The 21,996-nt window shown below is 46.2% G+C and overlaps 1 protein-coding gene across 1 annotated transcript; it reads right to left on the reverse strand.

The window, feature by feature from the left end:
* Positions 1–322: 322 nt before the first annotated feature.
* LOC112890351 lies at positions 323–21,554 on the reverse strand. The gene is made up of 4 exons (XM_025957256.1): positions 21,231–21,554; positions 2,268–2,704; positions 1,076–1,307; positions 323–340 (listed from the first exon to the last, which is right to left on the reverse strand). Exons 1-4 carry the CDS (start codon positions 21,552–21,554, stop codon positions 323–325), a joined length of 1,011 nt encoding a protein of 336 aa, XP_025813041.1.
* Positions 21,555–21,996: the final 442 nt, after the last annotated feature.

Below are 21,996 nucleotides of genomic sequence, written 5' to 3' on the forward strand. Positions count from 1 at the left end.
GGACTAGCTTCCATGAAAATGAGGTTTAGTCCTGCACATGACTTAGGATCGACGCTTAGTAATCGTTCCCACGGGGTCCCGGACCTTGCCGGCGAGAGTCCTTTGAGATTCTTAGTGAATCAGAGCACCGGGGCCTATGCTCAAGGATCGAAGGGCTCCGGACTTTCGGATCCGCAATTCTAGGTACTATGGTACTTATCCTAGGGAGGTAGAGCGTGCAGGCTTAGGGTAAAAACCAGGCTAAGCGGCTACACAACTCTGGACCCCTCTGAGGGCAAGTACGCTTCCCCGAAGCTGGTCCCTAGAAGATCGGACCCTTTCATCATGTGAAGGAGAGGTCCTGGGTGGAGACACAACCCAGCAACTCAATTCAGGCCTTAGGCACAGTACATGGATAATGGACCACGTGGGGGTTAGGGTAAGCAAGAAACAAGAAAAGAAACTGAATTGCATAAACCTCGAAGGCAAGCGGAGAATAAAATTTTCCTTGATACGTTGGTACAGATAGAACGCGCGATGAAAGCTAGGGGCTGGGTTTACAAGGACGGACCTCCACCGCCCTGGTCCGCACAGGGTGCTACCATTTACAAAGGAAAAAATTTACTATTAGCTAAGCCCCTAAGGATAAAACTTACAGAGGTGCTCAATGTTCCAGGGGTTGGGTAGTTGCACGCCCTCCTCCGTAGCTAAGCGAACAGATCCAGGTTGGCACACCTTTGACACTTTGAAGGGGCCCTCCCAGCTGGGGGGATAGCTTGTGGAGCCCCTCTCGGTTCAGGATTCGCTGTAGGACTAGGTCCCTGACCCGGAGCTCCCTACCATGCGCGAACCGTTGATGGTAACGCCGGAGCCCTTGGTTGTATCGTGCGTTTTGGACTGCTGCTCGCCATCTTCGCTTGTCGACGAGGTCCACATCTTGGTGACACTGCCGCTCCTGCAATTCCTCATCGAAGGTTTGGACTCATAGTGAGCCCATGGTGATCTTCGAGGGAAGGCATGCTTCGGCCCCGTAGACCAGGAAGAAAGGGGTCTCCCCGGTCGCTGGGCTAGGTGTGGTCCGGTTCCCCCATAGTACGCTTGGAAGTTGGTCAACCCACTTCGCACCATGCTTTTCAAGATCGTTGTAGGTGCGAATCTTGAGCCCCCTGAGTATCTCAGCATTAGCCCGTTCCACTTGGCCATTGCTTCTGGGATGAGCTACAGAAGCGAAGCAGAGCTGGATGCCGATGTCCTCGCAGTACTCTTGAAAGTGCTGGCTCTTGAAGTGGGTCCCGTTGTCGGTGATGATTCGGTTCGGGACCCCGAACCTGCACACAATTGACTTGAGTAACGCAATTGCTGATGCCTGGTGATGTTGACCACAGGGGTTGCTTCCGGCCACTTGGTGAACTTGTCGATGGCAACGTAGAGGTACCGGTACCCGCCGACGGCCCTGGGGAAAGGTCCCAAGATATCCAACCCCCATACAGCGAAAGGCCAAGAGGGTGGAATCATTTGCAGAGCCTGAGCTGGAGTGTGTATCTGCTTTGCATGGAACTGGCATGCTTTGCAGTTCTTTACCAGCTCAGCTGCATCCTGGAGCTCTGTCGGCCAGTAAAAGCCATGCCAGAAGGCTTTACCGACCAGCGTGCGGGATAAAGAATGGCTTCCGCACTCGCCTCCATGGATCTCTGCGAGCAAGTTGCCGCCCTCTTCCTGGGTGATGCACCGTATGAGGATGCCATTGGCGTCACGGCGGTAGAGATCCCCTTCTACCACCACGTATCGCTTAGCCAATGACACTATGCGCTCAGCGGATGCTTGGTCTTCAGGAAGGAAGTTGTTTTTCAGGTAGTCCCGGATCTCGGAGATCCAAGCATTGGGACCCCCCTGAGAAATTGGGTGCTGCTCCTCGAGGTCTTCGGGATCCTCGAGGGTGCACACAATCCTTGGCGGACCCCACGGATGGAGCGCCGCCGGGACCGCTAGCTTCGAGGTGCTAGACTGACCCCCTTCGCCCAGTTCCGCAGGCTGGATGGATGGCTTCAGTAGCCGTCTTTGAAAGACGCCCTCTGGCATGGATGCCTGAGTTGATGCCCTCGTGGAAAGTGCATCTGCACTGAGTTGCCCTCACGTGGAACGTGTTGTAGTTCCAGTGTATCGAAATCCTTCTCCAGCTTCCTCACTTGGATGAGGTATGCTGCGAGCTGGGGATTGTTGCAACTGCACTCCCCCCGGACCTGCTTGATGATGAGTTGGGAGTCTCCCTTGACCAGGAGCTCCCGGACCCTAGGGATAGGGCCACCGTCAATCCGAAGATCAGGGCCTCATATTCCGCCATGTTGTTGGTGGCCTCAAAGTCGAGGAGCACCATATATTTCACTTGTTCGCCATTTGGGTTGATGAGGACCATGCCAGCTCCAACCTTCTTGTTGCGTGCGGACCCATCGAAGAAGATCGTCCAGTGGGGTCCGGTGAACACCGGAGCCCTGACCTCTGGAGGTGGGGGGTCCGAACCATGGTCCGGATCCCCAGGGAAGCAAGGTGTAGAAGTCCACTCTGCAACGAAGTCGGCAAGCACTTGACTCTTGATGGCATGGCAGGGCTGGAAGTCGAGTTGAAACCCAGCAAGCTCTGCAGCCCACTTGGCAATGTTGCCTGTGGCATTGATGTTGTGGAGGATGGTCCTCAACGGGTAAGCGGTTACCACCGCGATTTTGTGGGCCTGAAAATAATGGCGGAGCTTCGGGGATGCAATGAGTATAGCATAAAGGAGCTTATGCGTCTCGGCACACCTGGCCTTTGCTTCATGTAGGACCTCACTGACGTAGTAGACTGTGACACCCTAGGTGTCAATTTGTATCACATTAGGTATGAAATGTAATGCATGTGTTGATTTGTATAAGGTTGGATGTATTTGTAGAAATAAGACCCTATGTGTAATTTTATAAGAATATGAGTCCTTTTGTGCAAAATGCATGAGTTACAAAAGTAATCTTCAAAATTACTAAGGGCCAAAATTATAAGAATGCAAGTAATCATGACTCACCTGAAAACTTGCATTTAGGCCCAAGTTATGTGTAAAATAATTAACAAGGACAAAATCTTCATAAAATTTAAAGTTAGTCCCAAGTTTCAAAATAAAGTTGCATACTTCGAGTTTTTTATTTCAAACCCTAAAACAAAGTTGTAGATCTTTAAAAGTTTTACAACTTTCATTTTGAACACTTTTCCTTTTGAGCCCTGGTTTAAAAGTTATCGCTAGTTTACAGACAGGTCCCTAGAACTTTGGAAAATTGCAAACCAGTCCAGTCGTCTTCAACCCTCCTTCTGCTCCTCTGTTTTTCTATCTCCCGCCGCCGCCGCCGCTGTTCCTCGGAACTCCGGCCGGTCAGTACTGCCCCCTTGCTTCCCCTTACTCCCAGGCGCCGCCTTATCTCCTCCCCAACCCTATCCCTTGGTACTCCCGCCCATTCCCGTGCCGCCACGCGTCTGCCGCCGCCGCCCGAGCCTGTTGCGCCGCCCACCCGAGCCGCCGCCGTGGCGCCCGGCCATGTGCCGTTCTTCTTCCCCCTCCTCTCTATAAATAGCAGCCACGGGACCTCCTGAAGCTCATTTCCCACCTCCTTGCGTCTCTCCTTCGCTGTAGTCCGGTTCCCCGCGCCACCACACCGCCGCCCTTCGGCCTCCACGCCGGCGGACCTCCTCCGGCCATCCCCTCTCCTCCCAAGCACGCCAATCGGTGCGCCTCAAGCTCCTAGTGCCCATAGGCCAACTCTTCTCTACCCTTGACGCCCCACCTCGCCGGAATCTGGCCTTAACCCGCCGCCGGTGCCCTGTTTCCGGCCATAGGGACCACATTGCAAGGTCTCAAATCTTTCCGAGGGCTTGTATGAAAGTTTTCAATCCTTTCTTCCTTTTCAATGTGCTGAACTTTGAAAATTCCTAGGAAATCATAGAAAATTCAAAAAAATGTGAAACCAGTTGGACTTGAATCCTTATTTCAAACTCTATCACTTTTGTTTTATGACCATGTTATGAAAGTATATGGTTTGTGCTGTGTTTAAAATAGAAGTAAATGGATGCTTGTTATTTCATGTGAGTGGTATTTTTGACTTGTAAATTCAATAGAAAATCGTAAGAAATTCCAAAAATTGCAAAACCAGTTTTGTTGGAAACTAGATTTTGGACTCTACAACTTCTATTAAGTGAGTTTGATATGAAACCAAATAGTTTTGAATCTATGTTAAATCTAAGACATGGGAGTGTAATATTCTATCTATAGTTCCAATTTTGTTCCTACATGTTAACTTTGTGATCATGATTTTTGATATGCAATCTCCATAGATTAAGTATGAATTGATGTGGAATTTTCAAATCTAAGTTTGTTTTGTAATTTAAATTCTCTTAAGTTGATCAATTCAATTTGTTTTATAGTAGAATTAGCTAAGTCTTTTCAGTAAAGTTTATCTAATTAGATCTTTTGGTCAGAATCTTTTAAACATGCAATTGATCTGTGTTTAAATTTTCAAAACTTTATGACCCTAATTATCCAGGGCTCACATTCAATTTTGAATTTAATTTAAACTTGAATACTTAATTTCTGCTTCCAATTAAGTTAATGCTATAGTCATGAGTTAATGCTTATGATTCAAGGCTTAGATTCCTTTTTATACCATGAGTTCTTGAGTGTTATCCTTTTGGATTGCACTTTACCGTGAATTAAGATGAAGGTGTATGCATCCATTGAACTCCATCTTGCATATCATGTAGATTCGACCATTCTTGCCAACGGAAATTACCAGCTAATCCCGGAACCAGAAGAAGGTTGTTCTGAAGACCCTAAGAGCTTCGTCAGGGAATTCTCTGAAGGCCCAAACCAAAGTTCGGACGTTATTAACTTGACTAACCCAAGCCCCACCAGTAAAGGCAAGCCCCGGACATAACCCACTATTTTATTACACTGCAATCTATATCTATTTACGTATTCTATGCATTAAGTTCTTAGAAATTTCTTGAAACCCTAGATGCATGAATCCTAGGAACCAATGTATTGCACCTGAGGTCATATCGACTAGATTCTATGCTAATAGGACCGGTAGAAGTCGGGTGATTTTCTGTCACTCGCGCGATATAGGAATTGTAATATTTACATTCCTGTTATCACTATAAGGATGACGGACGGGAGTTTTATAAGGTATCATGGTTGAGGTGATACCCCGTCTGTGTTGTTGAATTTTGATAAGGCCGCGGAGTGTGTTAGCGGTGGTTAAGCATTTGAAAGTACTAGCCACATGCCGTGGAATATGGTAAGCGGTAAGCCTAGTAACCAATCAGCCCGAGGAGTGGACATACCTCCCACCACTCGTCTTGCTTCTTCTGGTTACTTATGTTCGACTGAGGAAATACGTGTTGCAAGGGCAACCAGGAATACGGGTTTTGTAGCCGCGCTACAGACATATGTCCTGCACGGGTGATGTGCGTATGTTCCTGCAGTCGCTTGTGGTGGACCTGTCCACGAGTCGGAATGAAAGGCAAACGGTTGCTTCGGAACTATCGTTGGATGTTCCAAGCGTGTGAGTTAGGTTTACCTTGCAAGGTTAAATTTGATTCAGAATCGTCCGCCTGTCACGATGATTGAGACTACTTAATCCCTTTATCACACAGAGTAACAAGAGCAACTATATGATGAATAATACTGATGGTTGAGATAAAGAGCTCTACCTTGCTTGCTTAGTTGTAAGTGCTTATCTAGAATGGTTAATCACATAGAACTTGAAAGCTAAAAGTTGAAAATAAGGATCTACTCTTAGTTGCTTTTCAGCTGAAACTTAACCCAGAACTATTATAAGCCTTCATAAGTCTAGTTATGGGCTAAGTATACCCAATCCCGGGTAAGCCTTGCTGAGTATTAGTATACTCAGTCTTGCTAGTTATATGTTCTGCAGGTAATGTCTTGAAGACCCAACTCTTCCCTTGCCTTGGCCCGGTGCTCTTACAGAAGGTTGGGCCGTGGAATGGAATCCGTCCCCGACCAGCACTGGTGATATCGAGTGATGTCATGCTCGGGCTTAGCATGACATCCGTCTTAACGACGTGTTGTAATCATCGCGTATGTTTTCCGCTGCTAAAAAAAACATAGTTTTAACAGTTTGTAATCTTTTCTCTGAATTTGAAACTTCGTACCTCTTTTGGAAACCCTTGTAATGTAATTTTCTCTGTGATGTAAAATGTGATGGTGATTGTATGTCTGAACTCACCTTCGTGTGAGGTAACCTTATTTGATCCTGTGTATCGGTGGTTTATCGGGATGTTACCCGACAGGCCAAGGGATTATACCGTTTGAAGCACGTCGGAGCCCTCTTGAATGGACTCGCGTACTTGAGCCAGTATAATTCAAGTTGGTTCTGCCACAGCTGGTATTAGAGCTATAAGGTTACTCTGGAGATACATTTTACCTTAAAAATGCTTTCAGTATAAAAGTTTGACCACCAAAATGTTTGGCAAAACCGCGTTGGATTCGTTAAGGATTGAGCTTAGCACGTAAAGCCCTAGGGTAATGCTTATAAGGGAAATAGAGGTGGCTATAGTATATGTATATAACCCTAACTACCAGCATTACTTTTCCATCAAAACTTAAATTCATGCACAACCCAACCTTACTTTCTATAACGACACCTTCGATCGTGAGGTAAGAAGGTAAGGATCCTCAGCCAACTGAGGGAGCTTGGCCTTCCCGTCGGTGATGCGAACCGAACGCTGTTTCTCAAGCAGTGGCCTACTTGAGATGCTGCCAATGTACCAACTTCGGTTGATTACATTGGGAGTATATAGTTAGGTACGGGGTATGAACAGCAACACCCCCGCATTTTGCGGTACCCCCGTGAATACGTTATCTCGATAACGTATGTTAACGTTGTCTGTACGGCGGTAATTGTACACATGCTGTTTCTATAGTGAACAGTAATGAATGGGAACGCTTTCATGACGTGCTGGCATGAAAGGTTCATTGGATATATATTGTGGTTTTCTGCAGGTACTGTGGCAGAACCAACCTGAATTATACCGGCTCAAGTACGCGAGTCCACTCCCGAGGGCTCCAACGTGCTTCAAACGGTATAATCCCTTGGCCTGTCGGGTAACGTCCCGATAAACCACCGATACACAGGATCAAATAAGGTTACCTCACACGAAGGTGAGTCAAGAGATACAATCACCATCAAATTTTACATCACAGGAAAATTACAATACAAGAGTTTCTTAAAGCAGTGCGAAGTTCTAAATTTAGAAAAGACATTACAAATTGTAAAGCTATGGTTTTTAGCAGAGGAAAATATACACGACGATTACAGCGCGTCGTCAAGGTGGATGTCATGCTAAGCCCAAGCACGACATCACTCGTATCATCAATGTTGGTCGAGGACGGATCCCATTCCACGGACCAACCTTCTGGAAGAGCACAGGGCCATGACAGGGAAAGAGTAGGGTCTTCAAAGGCTTTACCTGAAAAATATAAAACTAGCAAGGCTGAGTATACTAATACTCAGCAAGGCTTACCTGGTTATGGTATACTTAGCCATGTAACTAGACTTATGAAAGCTTATAATGGTTCTGGGTTTAGTTTCAGCTGAAAAGCAACAAAGAGTAGATCCTTAATTTCAAGTTTTAGCTTTCAGATTCTAGTTAATTATCCATTCTAAGTAAGCACCTATATCTAAGCAAGCATGGTATAATCTTTGGTCAAGCATCATCTTTGATAACCATAATATTGCTCTTGTTACTCTATGTGGAAAAGGGGATAAGCAGTCTCATTTCATCGTGAGAGGCGGACGATTCCTGAATCGAAATTCAACCTTGCAAGGTAAACCTAACTCACACGCTTGGAACACCACAGGGTCATTCCGAAGCAACCGTTTACCTTTCATTCCGACTCGTGGATCAGAGCCACCACAAGCGACTGCAGGAACATACGCACATCACTCGTGCAGGACATACGTCTGTAGCGCGACTACAAAACCCGTATTCCTGGTTGCCCTTGCAACACGTATTTCCTCAGTCGAACATAAGTAACCAGAAGAAGCAAGACGAGTGGTGGGAGGTATGTCCACTCCTCGGGCCGATTGGCTACTAGGCTTACCGCTTACCATATTTCGCGGCATGTGGTTAGTACTTTCAAACACTTAACCCGCACTTCCACACGCTGCGACCTTAACAGATTCAACAACACAGACGGGGTATCACCTCAACCATGATACCTCACAGAACTTCCGTCCGGTATCCTTATAGTGATAACAGGAATGTAAACATTACAATTCCTATATCGCGCGAGTGACAGGGAATCACCCGACTTCTACCGGTCCTATTAGCGGAGCATCTATCCGTTAAGGACTCGGGAGCATTACATTGGATTCCTAGGATTCATGCATCTAGGGTTTCACTTCAATTCCTAGACTTAATGCAAGATATAATATGAATAGACATAGATTGCAGTGTAAATAAAGTAGTGGGATATGTCCGGGGCTTGCCTTTACTGGTGGGACTGAAGTCAGAGATGTTAGTGTTGTTATCTTCCGAACTTGGTTCGGGGCTTCAGTTGATCTCTTGGTGACGTTCATTTGGTCTTCAGGAACATCCTCCGTAGACTCCGGGGAGATCTCGTAGGTACCGTTGCCGAAGTAATCGTATCTACATGCAATGTGACATTACATTCAAAGCGTGCACATAACACTACCTTACTTCACAATACAATTGCAACCTAGCATTCATATAACACACTATTCACATATCAACCGAAAGATCTGAAACTAAACTTAGATAGAGTTTTAAGAGGACATCTAATTATGATCGGCTATTTGTTGAAGATTGTAACAGAGCCGATTGGAAACAATGAGGGTTTAGCCGATGGAAAGGTGCATCGGGTTCCTAGATGATCGATGAAAGCATCGATTACCTTGGCAGAAGGATGATTCCTAAAGCAATGGTCTTAACTAAGATGTGCTTAAGTGTTATTCTAGGTAACTAAGTGTGGTTGTATCGACTCGATTACGTTAGCACAACAATTGAGTGACGTATAGCCGAATGGAGTGTGGTTAAGGGTATGCGACCGATAAGTATAAAGTCGACCTCTCAGTCGATAAATCGACTGATAGAAGTGTGTGGATATGGATGGGGCAACTAAGGATCGATCGGCCGTGTTTGACCGATACGGAAAACAACTAGAATCGGCTTGGGTCGGTCGATAGGAAGAACTCTAAGATCGTGTGTGCATCTCCGATATATCGACTCTATGCAGTCGATATAGAACAGATCAAAAGAATTGTATCGGCAGTAGCCGATACTAGAAAGGTAACAACTATATCAGCTAATCGGTCGATGATAGAAGTATCGACTGACAGCTGTTACACAGAAACATCCTAGACTCAAGAAAAGCGGATGCTTAGCAGCTGAACTAGTAGCCAACGCTGAAGCATAGCCGCAGAGATGTTTTGGCTAAGTAGCTGACACACAAGAACTAACGGGGATCCTTATACGACAAGGAACCTAAAGAAATAGCAATCGAGATGGGGACAATGTCTTAATGGCAGGGATATGAGCACTCGTATGAAAGGTTTAACGAAACATCACATATTTCTATTTAAGAACTATATTCTATGGCTTACTTTTCAGTTATAACACAAGCATACAATATAAAGCACAACAAAACATTCATTCCTTAACATTTGACCTAAACCACACATCAAAGACTTTCACTCAAGATCACAACATAAAACTTACAGGTTTTGACTTACGGTTTCAAACGGAACTGATTTTACATTTTTATGAACTTCCTATGAAAATCTATGAAATGTAGAAGTTCATCGATTTGAAATACAGAAAGCTTTGGAAATTTTACAAAGAACACCCTAGAACTTTCTAAAACATAGCAATCAAGTCCCTGGTTCGGGAAAACAGATAACATGATGTTAACGATGATATCCCGGCAAAGGAGTCGCCGGCATTAAGAAGTTTCAGTGAATCAGGGCAAACCTTGGGGTAGCTTTAGTTGTGGAGAAGAATGGGCGGAAAGTGATTTCCCGTGGCAAACAGGATTGGCGATGAGAAAAGCTCGACGATGACGAGACTCCGTGATTGGCGAAAAAGCTTGCCGGGCAGGGTTGCCGTGCTTGATTGCATCGAGGTGCCTCCGAGCTCGTCATGCCTAACTGCTGCCTTCGTTCCACAACCCCTCCTTCCGACTCGCTTCGCCAAACTCGTAGCCGCATCACTATCTGTGGCTTCCGCCGCTCCACGCTGAGCACTCGACGTGGTCAAATCCTGGAAGGAAACTCTGGACGCCATGCTGTTTGCGGACCAGCTGCTTTTAAACCCACGCCGCTGTTTCCGCCTCGACCACCTCGTGCTGCTGCTCCTCTTCCTCCTCATCTGCTGGACCGGCGTCGCCTCGGCCTTGTCGCGCCGCATCTGTGCTGTGCTTGCTCCGGCTGCCCAACACCAGCACATACTGCCAGCTTCCGTGCGTCACTACGCGCACGTTCGCGCGACCCGCTCGGCGCCGCTCACGTTCCTGCCGCTCCAGCACCTGCACCGGCTCTCCAGCACACAAGCTCCTGCATTGCCTAAACCATGTCGCTCCCGCTCTCGTGCTCGCTTGACGCCAGGGCCCGCACACGCCTGTTCCCGCGTCGCGCGCGCTCACTCCGAGCCGCAATCGCACGCCTACACTGGCCCAGTGCTACTGCTCCACCTCTGCGCTCCGCGCTGCACGCCGCCAGCGCGTCTTCGCTCGCGAGCCGCAGCCGGCCACCGTGGTGCCGTCGCTCGCCCACCCGAACCGCAGCCGCTCCGCGGCTCCACCTGCACCGCCGACTTCCACACGCGCTCCGCATTCGCGCTTGCGCTCCGCCGCTTCGGCCGAGCCAGCGCCGTCTGTGACGCTCTGCTCCTGGCCCTCCGCGCACACACCTGCCCAGCCCCGCACGCCAGCTCGCGCCCGCTCGCGCACCACCCGAGCCCGCGCGTGCCCCGCCTCTGCGCTGTGCCAGGCTCCGCCCAAAACCGTGCCGAGCCGCCGCCTGCTCCCTCTGCCGCGCTGCGCGCCCCGCCTCGAGCTCGCTCGGCCCCGAGCGCCCGCCGCCGCTCGCTCCTGGGCCCACGCTGGGCCGCGCCACGCGCGCTGCGCCTCTGCTCCCCGCGCGTCCGCCTGCCCGCGCGCTCACCTGGGCCGCACCTCCAGCCGCTCGGGCCCCGCCTTGTGCCGCTGGCCCGCGCACGCCTGCACCTGTGCCGCGCTCACCCCCGCTCCAGCCGCTCGGGCCGCCAGCGCCGGCCCGCTCCTCGTGCTGACGCCGCCTCGCGCCGCCTGCAGCTGCCCGCTGCACCGAACTGCGGCGCCTGCTCCTCCCGCGGCCGGCCGCCCGAGCTGCGCACCGCTGCCGCCCAAATCCGCGCTGCTGGCCCGCCAGCCCTCTCCCACGCGCGCGGCCTCCGCTCTCGAGCCGTCCCGGCCCCGCGCGCCTGCGCAGCGCCGCTCCTGCTCCCGCTCGCGCAAGCCGCCGCCAGCTCCCGCGCGCTGCTGCCCTGCGCAGGAGCTCGCTCACGCGCAGCCGCCCAGCACTGCCGGCGCCCAGCGCCTGCCGTCGCCGCCTGCCCACTGCCGTGCAGAGCCGCTCGCCTGTTGCGTTTGGAGGAGAGAGAGGGAGAGAGAGAGAGAACAGTGGAGAGAAAATAGAAACCAGAGCATGTGCCGCCGGTGGAGATAAAGGAACAGAGGGGAGGCGCCAGGATAAGGAAGAGGGGAGAACGAAGACAGATGGGATTTCCCCAAGGGCTTATACGTAAAATCAGAGAAATGCAGGGACCTATTTGTAAAACAAAATCTCCCATCGATTTAAAACCCGAATGAAGAAATGCCCAAAACGAAAGTTGGAGAGTTTTTCAAACTCTACAACATTGCTTTAGGGCTCAAGTTCAAAAACTCAAAACTTATATTTTTACACGTGAATTTTTGAACAAAAGTCGGGTTTGTATTGCCTTTGTCCTAAAGAGTGAAACTTTATAAAATTCAGGACCTAAATGCAAGCATTTATGACACGTCATAATAACGGGATAGACTCGTCATTATGATTGGATAGACATGTCATGATGACTTGCACTTTTTACACTTTAGCCCTAAGTAAATTTGAAAGTTACTTTTGTAAATGAAACATTTGCATAAAAGGACTTGTACTTTTATAAAATCACATAAATACCCTTATTTTTACCACTTTACCCAAAATTTTTACACACTTCACCACACACATTTCAGATGAAACTTTCGGATAAATAATATATATTTTTACAAAACATAAAATAAGAAAAAACATGTTTACAAAACCACCTTTCACTTATTTTGAAATTACCCTAATCCAAATACATTTTGCAAAAACAACCCTAGGTTTTTCTATAATTACAAAAATACCCTTTTTACTTATACTTTAAATTTTCAAAAGCTTCACATAAACACACATAAGCTTTATACAAACAAACATATATTTCACGCTAACAAAATATAGGTCTAGCATTACAAGTATACGAACTGTCACAGGTACACTAACCACGAATACGAAACTAGGACAGATAGGGTTTATCAACTAGTTAATAGTGAGAGACGTATGTATAATGCCACCGAAACTAACCACGTAAGTCCGAAGATATTCGGTAGTTGTTTTTGGTTTGTGAGGACGATTAGAACGTGCATGCATAACTCATCATTAAATACATCATACAATGTGTGTTTTGGTTCTTCTAAGGATGTGTGGTAGGATGTTGATCTTTGGTGTGGTTAACGGGATTCTTGTGATAGTGTTGGACAAGCCTTTTAAATATCCTTCTGCTTTCCAGCCCTTGCTATATCCGAATCAGTGTCTCGTCTTATTTACCTTGTAAGTCTTCAACAAGGTAAATAAATTTTATCATCTGAATTCTTGTTTCAAATGGTTGGAGTCACACATGGAACCCCGGAAGGTTTCCGGGCAGATCAATCCAGCAATCCCCAACAACCATCCCTATCATTTTCACATCTAGCCGAGGTTATGGCTCGGCAGACTGAACTTCTCAATTTATTAGCACAAGCACAGCAGAATCAACAACACCAGCAGTCACGAGGTCGTGATGAACCTCTGGTAGCAACCTATCAAGATTTTCTTAGTACTCAGCCCCCGCTGTTCAGCAAAGCGGAGGAGCCCTTGGATGCCGATGCCTGGCTTCGCACCATTGAATCTAAGTTTGCTCTTCTTACGATCCCATGTGCGGACTCCAACAAGGCTCATTTTGCTGCCCAACAATTGCACGGAGCTGCCCGTATTTGGTGGGATAATTATTGTGCTATGCAAACTGATGGCCATGTTATCTCCTGGGAAGAATTCCAGAATGCCTTTAGGGCACATCATATACCTGAAGGGCTGGTGGAACGGAAACTGAATGAGTTCTTGGCACTTACTCAAGGCACCCGCACTATACTGCAGTATGCACAGGCTTTTAATCACCTGTGTTAGTACGCGGGCTATCATGCTGATAATGATGCCAAGAAGCAAGATCGTTTTCGTCGAGGTTTGAATACTAAGCTCAAAGAACATCTGAATCTTGTCAAGGCGAATACTTTCAGTGAGTTGGCCAACATGGCACTAACTCAAGAGGATTGTATTACGGCACACCGTGCCGAAAAGAAGCGAAGGATCTCCGCTGGACCTGCAAGCATTCAACCCCCGCAGTATCAGTCGATTCCGAATGTAGCGCCTAGAGCGCCACAGCAAAATACCCGGATCGGCAAACTGGTTTTCAGGCCGCCTCAACAACAAGGAGAGTATCAATCTCCTGTACCTCTACAACAACCACAACAAATTGGCCCACGGCCAACTGTTCAACAAGTCCAACAGAGAAGCAGTACCAATCACGGTATCAATTGCGAAAGTGCGGATCACTTCATGAGAGATTGTCCGCAGCCCAAGAAGCTTAATCAAGGGCAGAGTTCTAGTCAGAATGACCAGAACAAGGGTAAGAGGCCGATGATGCAAGTCCGACAAGGACAAATCAACTTCACTACCCTCGCAGAACTTCCAGATGGAGCTCCTATCATGACGGGTACATTCTCGGTACACCACAAACCAGTTGTTACATTATTTGATTCAGGAGCAACCCATAGCTTCATTAGTAACGATTGCAGTACCCGAATAGGACTTGATCTTTGCCCTACTAAGGGGTCATATGTGATCTCTACCCCTGGAGGAAAAATTACATCTGGCCAAATGGTCAAAAAGGTGCCAATTCAATTAGGTAGCAAGGAAATCAGAACTGATTTGATTCTATTAAACCTAGAGGGTATCGATATTATACTTGGGACAAATTGGATGGCAGAACATAGAGTACTGCTAGACATCTCTTCCCGAGTTATCGAGATTGACTCACCACATCAAGGAGCAACTACCCTCTATCTGCCCCAATAGGAGTATCTGCACTCTTGCACTTATGCCATCACAGACATCAAGGTAAAAGATATTCCTATAGTCTGTGAGTACCCCGATGTCTTTCCAGACGACTTGCCTGGGATGCCACCAGACAGAGACATCGAGTTCATTATTGAACTTCAACCTGGCACCGCTCCTATTTCAAAGAGGCCGTATCGTATGCCTCCAAATGAATTGGCTGAATTGAAAATCCAACTCCAAGATCTTCTTGATAAAGGTTTTATACGCCCAAGTGCGTCACCTTGGGGTTGTCCCGCTCTCTTTGTCAAAAAGAAGGACAATAGCCTAAGGCTATGTGTTGATTATCGTCCACTCAATGCGGTCACTATCAAAAATAAGTACCCTCTTCCCCGCATTGACATCTTATTCGATCAGCTAGCTGGAGCTAAGGTCTTTTCCAAGATTGACTTACGCTCTGGTTATCATCAGATCAAGATTAGGCCTTGTGACATTCCAAAAACGGCCTTCTCAACCAGATATGGACTTTATGAATATCTGGTTATGTCATTTGGGCTTACCAATGCACCGGCATATTTCATGTATCTTATGAATTCAGTTTTTATGCCGGAACTCGATAAATTCGTCGTGGTCTTCATCGACGATATTCTTATATATTCCAAAAATAATGAAGACTATGCCAGTCACTTACGTGTCGTTCTTCAACGACTACGTGATCATCGCCTCTATGCCAAATTCTCAAAATGTGAATTTTGGCTAGATAGTGTGAAATTTTTGGGACACACTATCTCCAGTGAAGGCATATTGGTTGATCCAACTAAAGTCCAGGAAGTTATGGATTGGAAGCCCCCAACTTCAGTCCATCAAATTCGAAGTTTCCTTGGATTGGCAGGATACTATCGCCGATTCATTCCAGACTTCTCCAAGATAGCCAAACCTATGACTGAGCTACTTAAGAAAGAAGTTAAGTTCCGCTGGGATGATAAGTGTGATGAAGCATTCCACACTTTGAGAAAACTTCTGACAACTGCCCCAGTCCTAGCTCAGCCAGATACTACTCAGCCTTTTGATGTCTATTGCGATGCCTCTGGAACTGGTCTTGGTTTTGTTCTTATGCAAAACAACCGAGTCATTGCTTATGCATCCAGAGCACTTCGAAATCATGAGCAAAATTATCCAACTCATGATCTCGAATTAGCAGCGGTTATTCATGCTCTCAAGATCTGGAGACATCATCTTATGGGTGCTAAGTGCAACATCTACACTGACCATAAGAGCCTCAAGTATATCTTTACCCAAGCTGATCTGAATATGAGGCAAAGGCGTTGGTTAGAACTGATTAAAGACTACGATCTTGAGGTACATTACCATCCTGGCAAGGCCAATGTGGTTGCGGATGCCCTTAGCCGCAAGGCACATTGTCACTGTTTATCCATGACAACCTTCAGTGACACTCTCTGCAATCAGATGAGAAAACTCAATTTAGAAATCATTCCTCAAGATAGTCTGAATCATTTATCCATCGAGAATACCCTTCGAGATAAAATAGTCACGTCACAACTACATGATAAGGGTATCAAAATTATCAAGACTAGGTTATCTCAGGAAGAGGTTAAGTACAGGTGTTTTCGTACTGATTCTCAAGGAGTCTTATGGTTCAACAATCGCATCGTTGTACCAAAAGATCATCAACTTCGACGACAAATACTTGATGAAGCACATTTATCCAAGTTCTCTATTCATCCTGGTAGTACCAAAATGTATCAAGATCTTCGACAGAATTTTTGGTGGACCAGAATGAAAAGGGAAATTGCTAAGTACGTATCCGAGTGCGATACGTGCCAGAGAGTTAAAGCCAGTCATCTCAAGGCATCTGGTACACTTCAGCCATTACCCATTCCATCATGGAAATGGAAAGATATTAGTATGGATTTCATTGTTGGTCTTCCCAGTACACCTCAAAAGCATGATTCTATATGGGTAATTATTGATAGACTTACCAAAACGGCTCATTTTCTTCCCGTGCGTACTATCTACACCACTAAGAAGTATGCCGAAGTCTATCTGGATCAAATTGTTCGGTTGCATGGTGTCCCTAAAACCATTATTTCTGATCGAGGGCCCCAATTCATTGCACGCTTCTGGGAACAGTTGCAGTCTGCTCTTGGAACTAAACTGATTCGAAGCTCTGCATATCATCCCCAAACTGATGGACAGACTGAGCGAGTCAACCAAATACTGGAGGACATGCTCCGAGCTTGTGTTATACAATATGGTACAAGCTGGGATAAATGTCTTGCCTTGGCCGAATTCTCTTACAATAACAGCTATCAATCTAGTCTTCAGATGGCTCCATTTGAAGCGTTATACGGTCGCAGATGTCGAACTCCTTTGAATTGGTCTCAGACCGGTGAACGCAAAATCTTCGGACCTGATCTGGTTGTAGAAGCCGAAGATAAGGTCAAGGTTATTCAAGCCAATCTCAAAACAGCTCAGTCTAGACAGAAAAGCTATGCAGATAAAAGAAGTAAACCTTTGCAGTTCCAAGTAGGAGATTTTGTCTATCTCCGAGTATCTCCTACCAAAGGTGTCCAGCGTTTCGACATAAAAGGAAAGTTAACACCCCAGTATGTTGGACCCTTTGAGATCCTTAAAGTCTGTGGCCCAGTGGCTTACAAAATCCGCCTTCCATCTCAATTGGCTGCCATTCATGATGTTTTCCATATCTCTCAACTCAAGAAATGTATCAAAGTACCTACGGAGATCGTTGAAACCAGCGCCATTGAGATTGAATCCGATCTATCTTACACCGAGCAACCTATTCAAATCTTGGATACCAAGGAAAGAGTCACCAGGAGAAAGACAATTAGGATGTACAAGATTTTATGGGATCACCACACCGAAGAAGAAGCAACTTGGGAAACAGAGTCTTATCTCCAACAAAATTTCCCAAACTTCCTTCAAGCCAATCCCTAAATCTAATCGTCTGATTCTTTCTGCCTTCGAATCTCGGGACGAGATTCTTTTTAGGGGGGAGGGCTGTGACACCCTAGGTGTCAATTTGTATCACATTAGGTATGAAATGTAATGCATGTGTTGATTTGTATAAGGTTGGATGTATTTGTAGAAATAAGACCCTATGTGTAATTTTATAAGAATATGAGTCCTTTTGTGCAAAATGCATGAGTTACAAAAGTAATCTTCAAAATTACTAAGGCCCAAAATTATAAGAATGCAAGTAATCATGACTCACCTGAAAACTTGCATTTAGGCCCAAGTTATGTGTAAAATAATTAACAAGGACAAAATCTTCATAAAATTTAAAGTTAGTCCCAAGTTTCAAAATAAAGTTGCATACTTCGAGTTTTTGATTTCAAACCCTAAAACAAAGTTGTAGATCTTGAAAAGTTTTACAACTTTCATTTTGAACACTTTTCCTTTTGAGCCCTGGTTTAAAAGTTATCGCTAGTTTACAAACAGGTCCCTAGAACTTTGGAAAATTGCAAACCAGTCCAGTCGTCTTCAACCCTCCTTCTGCTCCTCTGTTTTTCTATCTCCCGCCGCCGCCGCCGCTGTTCCTCGGAACTCCGGCCGGTCAGTACTGCCCCCTTGCTTCCCCTTACTCCCAGGCGCCGCCTTATCTCCTCCCCAACCCTATCCCTTGGTCCTCCCGCCCATTCCCGTGCCGCCACGCGTCTGCCGCCGCCGCCCGAGCCTGTTGCGCCGCCCACCCGAGCCGCCGCCGTGGCGCCCGGCCATGTGCCATTCTTCTTCCCCCTCCTCTCTATAAATAGCAGCCCCGGGACCTCCTGAAGCTCATTTCCCACCTCCTTGCGTCTCTCCTTCACCGTAGTCCGGTTCCCCGCGCCACCACACCGCCGCCCTTCGGCCTCCACACCGGCGGACCTCCTCCGGCCGTCCCCTCTCCTCCCAAGCACGCCAATCGGTGCGCCTCAAGCTCCTAGTGCCCGTAGGCCAACTCTTCTCTACCCTTGACGCCCCACCTCGCCGGAATCTGGCCTTAACCCGCCGCCGGTGCCCTGTTTCCGGCCATAGGGACCACATTGCAAGGTCTCAAATCTTTCCAAGGGCTTATATGAAAGTTTTCAATCCTTTCTTCCTTTTCAATGTGCTGAACTTTGAAAATTCCTAGGAAATCATAGAAAATTGAAAAAAATGTGAAACTAGTTGGACTTGAATCCTTATTTCAAACTCTATCACTTTTGTTTTATGACCATGTTATGAAAGTATATGGTTTGTGCTGTGTTTAAAATAGAGGTAAATGGATGCTTGTTATTTCATGTGAGTGGTATTTTTGACTTGTAAATTCAATAGAAAATTTTAGGAAATTCCAAAAATTGCAAAACTAGTTTTGTTGGAAACTAGATTTTAGACTCTACAACTTCTATTAAGTGAGTTTGATATGAAACCAAATAGTTTTGAATCTATGTTAAATCTAAGACATGGGAGTGTAATATTCTATCTATAGTTCCAATTTTGTTCCTACATGTTAACTTTGTGATCATGATTTTTGATATGCAATCTCCATAGATTAAGTATGAATTGATGTGGAATTTTCAAATCTAAGTTTGTTTTGTAATTTAAATTCTCTTAAGTTGATCAATTCAATTTGTTTTATAGTAGAATTAGCTAAGTCTTTTCAGTAAAGTTTATCTAATTAGATCTTTTGGTCAGAATCTTTTAAACATGCAATTGATCTGTGTTTAAATTTTTAAAACTTTATGACCCTAATTATCCAGGGCTCACATTCAATTTCAAATTTAATTTAAACTTGAATACTTAATTTCTGCTTCCAATGAAGTTAATGCTATAGTCATGAGTTAATGCTTATGATTCAAGGCTTAGATTCCTTTTTATACCATGAGTTCTTGAGTGTTAGCCTTTTGGATTGCACTTTACCATGAATTAAGATGAAGGTGTATGCATCCATTGAACTCCATCTTGCATATCATGTAGATTCGACCATTCTCGCCAACGGAAATTACCAGCTAATCCCGGAACCAGAAGAAGGTTGTTCTGAAGACCCTAAGAGCTTCGTCAGGGAATTCTCTGAAGGCCCGAACCAAAGTTCGGACGTTATTAACTTGACTAACCCCAGCCCCACCAGTAAAGGCAAGCCCCGGACATAACCCACTATTTTATTACACTGCAATCTATATCTATTTACGTATTCTATGCATTAAGTTCTTAGGAATTGCTTGAAACCCTAGATGCATGAATCCTAGGAAACAATGTATTGCACCTGAGGTCATATCGACTAGATGCTATGCTAATAGGACCGGTACAAGTCGGGTGATTTCCTGTCACTCACGTGATATAGGAATTGTAATATTTACATTCCTGTTATCACTATAAGGATGACGGACGGGAGTTTTATAAGGTATCATGGTTGAGGTGATACCCCGTCTGTGTTGTTGAATTTTGATAAGGCCGCGGAGTGTGTTAGCGGTGGTTAAGCATTTGAAAGTACTAGCCACATGCCGCGGAATATGGTAAGCGGTAAGCCTAGTAACCAATCAGCCCGAGGAGTGGACATACCTCCCACCACTCGTCTTGCTTCTTCTGGTTACTTATGTTCGACTGAGGAAATACGTGTTGCAAGGGCAACCAGGAATACAGGTTTTGTAGTCGAGCTACAGACGTATGTCCTGCACGGGTGATGTGCGTATGTTCCTGCAGTCGCTTGTGGTGGACCTGTCCACGAGTCGGAATGAAAGGCAAACGGTTGCTTCGGAACTATCGTTGGATGTTCCAAGCGTGTGAGTTAGGTTTACCTTGCAAGGTTAAATTCGATTCAGAATCGTCCGCCTCTCACGATGATTGAGACTACTTAACCCCTTTATCACACAGAGTAACAAGAGCAACTATTTGATGAATAATACTGATGGTTGAGATAAAGAGCTCTACCTTGCTTGCTTAGTTGTAAGTGCTTATCTAGAATGGTTAATCACATAGAACTTGAAAGCTAAAAGTTGAAAATAAGGATCTACTCTTAGTTGCTTTTCAGCTGAAACTTAACCCAGAACTATTATAAGCCTTCATAAGTCTAGTTATGGGCTAAGTATACCCAATCCCGGGTAAGCCTTGCTGAGTATTAGTATAATCAGTCTTGCTAGTTATATGTTCTGCAGGTAATGTCTTGAAGACCCTACTCTTCCCTTGCCTTGGCCCGGTGCTCTTACTGAAGGTTGGGCCGTGGAATGGAATCCGTCCCCGGCCAGCACTGGTGATATCGAGTGATGTCATGCTCGGGCTTAGCATGACATCCGTCTTAACGACGTGTTGTAATCATCGCGTATGTTTTCCTCTGCTAAAAAAAACATAGTTTTAACAGTTTGTAATCTTTTCTATGAATTTGAAACTTCGTACCTCTTTTGGAAACCCTTGTAATGTAATTTTCTCTGTGATGTAAAATATGATGGTGATTGTATCTCTGGACTCACCTTCGTGTGAGGTAATCTTATTTGATCCTGTGTATCGGTGGTTTATCGGGACGTTACCCGACAGGCCAAGGGATTATACCGTTTGAAGCACGTCGGAGCCCTCTTGAGTGGACTCGCGTACTTGAGCCGGTATAATTCAGGTTGGTTCTGCCACATAGACCGGCTTTTGAATAGTCTTGACTTTGACAGCGGAACTGGGCCCTTCTCCCTGAGCTAGGGACACACTGGACCCCAGGTCTTCTGTTTCTTTCTCGGGTCGGGACCCGGCCGGACCCCCTGAAGTAGGGTCGGTTGTCACATTGGTGGAGGTTGGACCCCCACTTCTTACAGGGGGGACCACAGGGGCCCCCTGCATGAGTTGCTCGGACCTCTCAGTGACCAGCACCGTGCTGATCACTTCAGTCGTCGCTGCAAGGTACAGAAACAATGTCTCACCTGGGTCCGGAGCCACTAGGACCGGTAGGGAGGTGAGATACTGCTTCATATCCTGGAAGGCCTGCTCTGCTTCCTCAGTCCATGTGAATAGACCGGACCCCCTCATCAACTTGAAGAAGGGAAGAGCCCTCTCGGCCAGCCTTGAGATGAAGCGGCTGAGGGCTGCGAGGGACCCCGTCAACCTCTGTACGTCCTTGAGTCGTGCAGGGGGTCTCATTGCTTCGATTGCCCGGATCTTATCCGGGTTCGCCTCGATCCCCCGGTGTGGCACCAGGAAACCGAGGAGCTTCCCCGCCAAAATGCCAAAGATACATTTCTCGGGGTTAAGCTTCGTGCAGGTCGCGCGTAGTTTGTTGAAGACTTCAGCTAAATTTTCTAGAAGGGAACTCGATTCTGTAGTCTTGACAATGATGTCATCAACATACACCTCAACTATGTCTCTAACCAAATCACCTAATGTGATGTTCATTGCATGAGCAAAGGTGTGTAAAGCATTAAGCAGTCCATATGGCATTACAACATAGCAATAAAGACCATCCACTGTTACAAAAGCTATATGCTTCCTATCAGTCTTAGCCATTTTGATTTGATGAAAACCAGAATAGGCATCTATAAAGGATAGCAAGTCACACCCGGAGGTGGAATCTACAATCTGATCT

This window comes from Panicum hallii, chromosome 4 (genome assembly GCF_002211085.1).
Source record: "Panicum hallii strain FIL2 chromosome 4, PHallii_v3.1, whole genome shotgun sequence".
In the NCBI taxonomy this organism is placed as follows: domain Eukaryota; kingdom Viridiplantae; phylum Streptophyta; class Magnoliopsida; order Poales; family Poaceae; genus Panicum; species Panicum hallii.

Coding starts and splice junctions, on each gene's coding strand:
- LOC112890351 (XM_025957256.1), bottom strand. CDS start 21,554: ATGAGACCCCCTGCACGACTCAAGGACGTACAGAGGTTGACGGGGTCC. Junction 2,705..21,230: donor GGGCCCCTGTGGTCCCCCCT/GTAAGAAGTGGG, acceptor CATTATTTTCAG/GCCCACAAAATCGCGGTGGT. Junction 1,308..2,267: donor ACGGTGGCCCTATCCCTAGG/GTCCGGGAGCTC, acceptor AATTGTGTGCAG/GTTCGGGGTCCCGAACCGAA.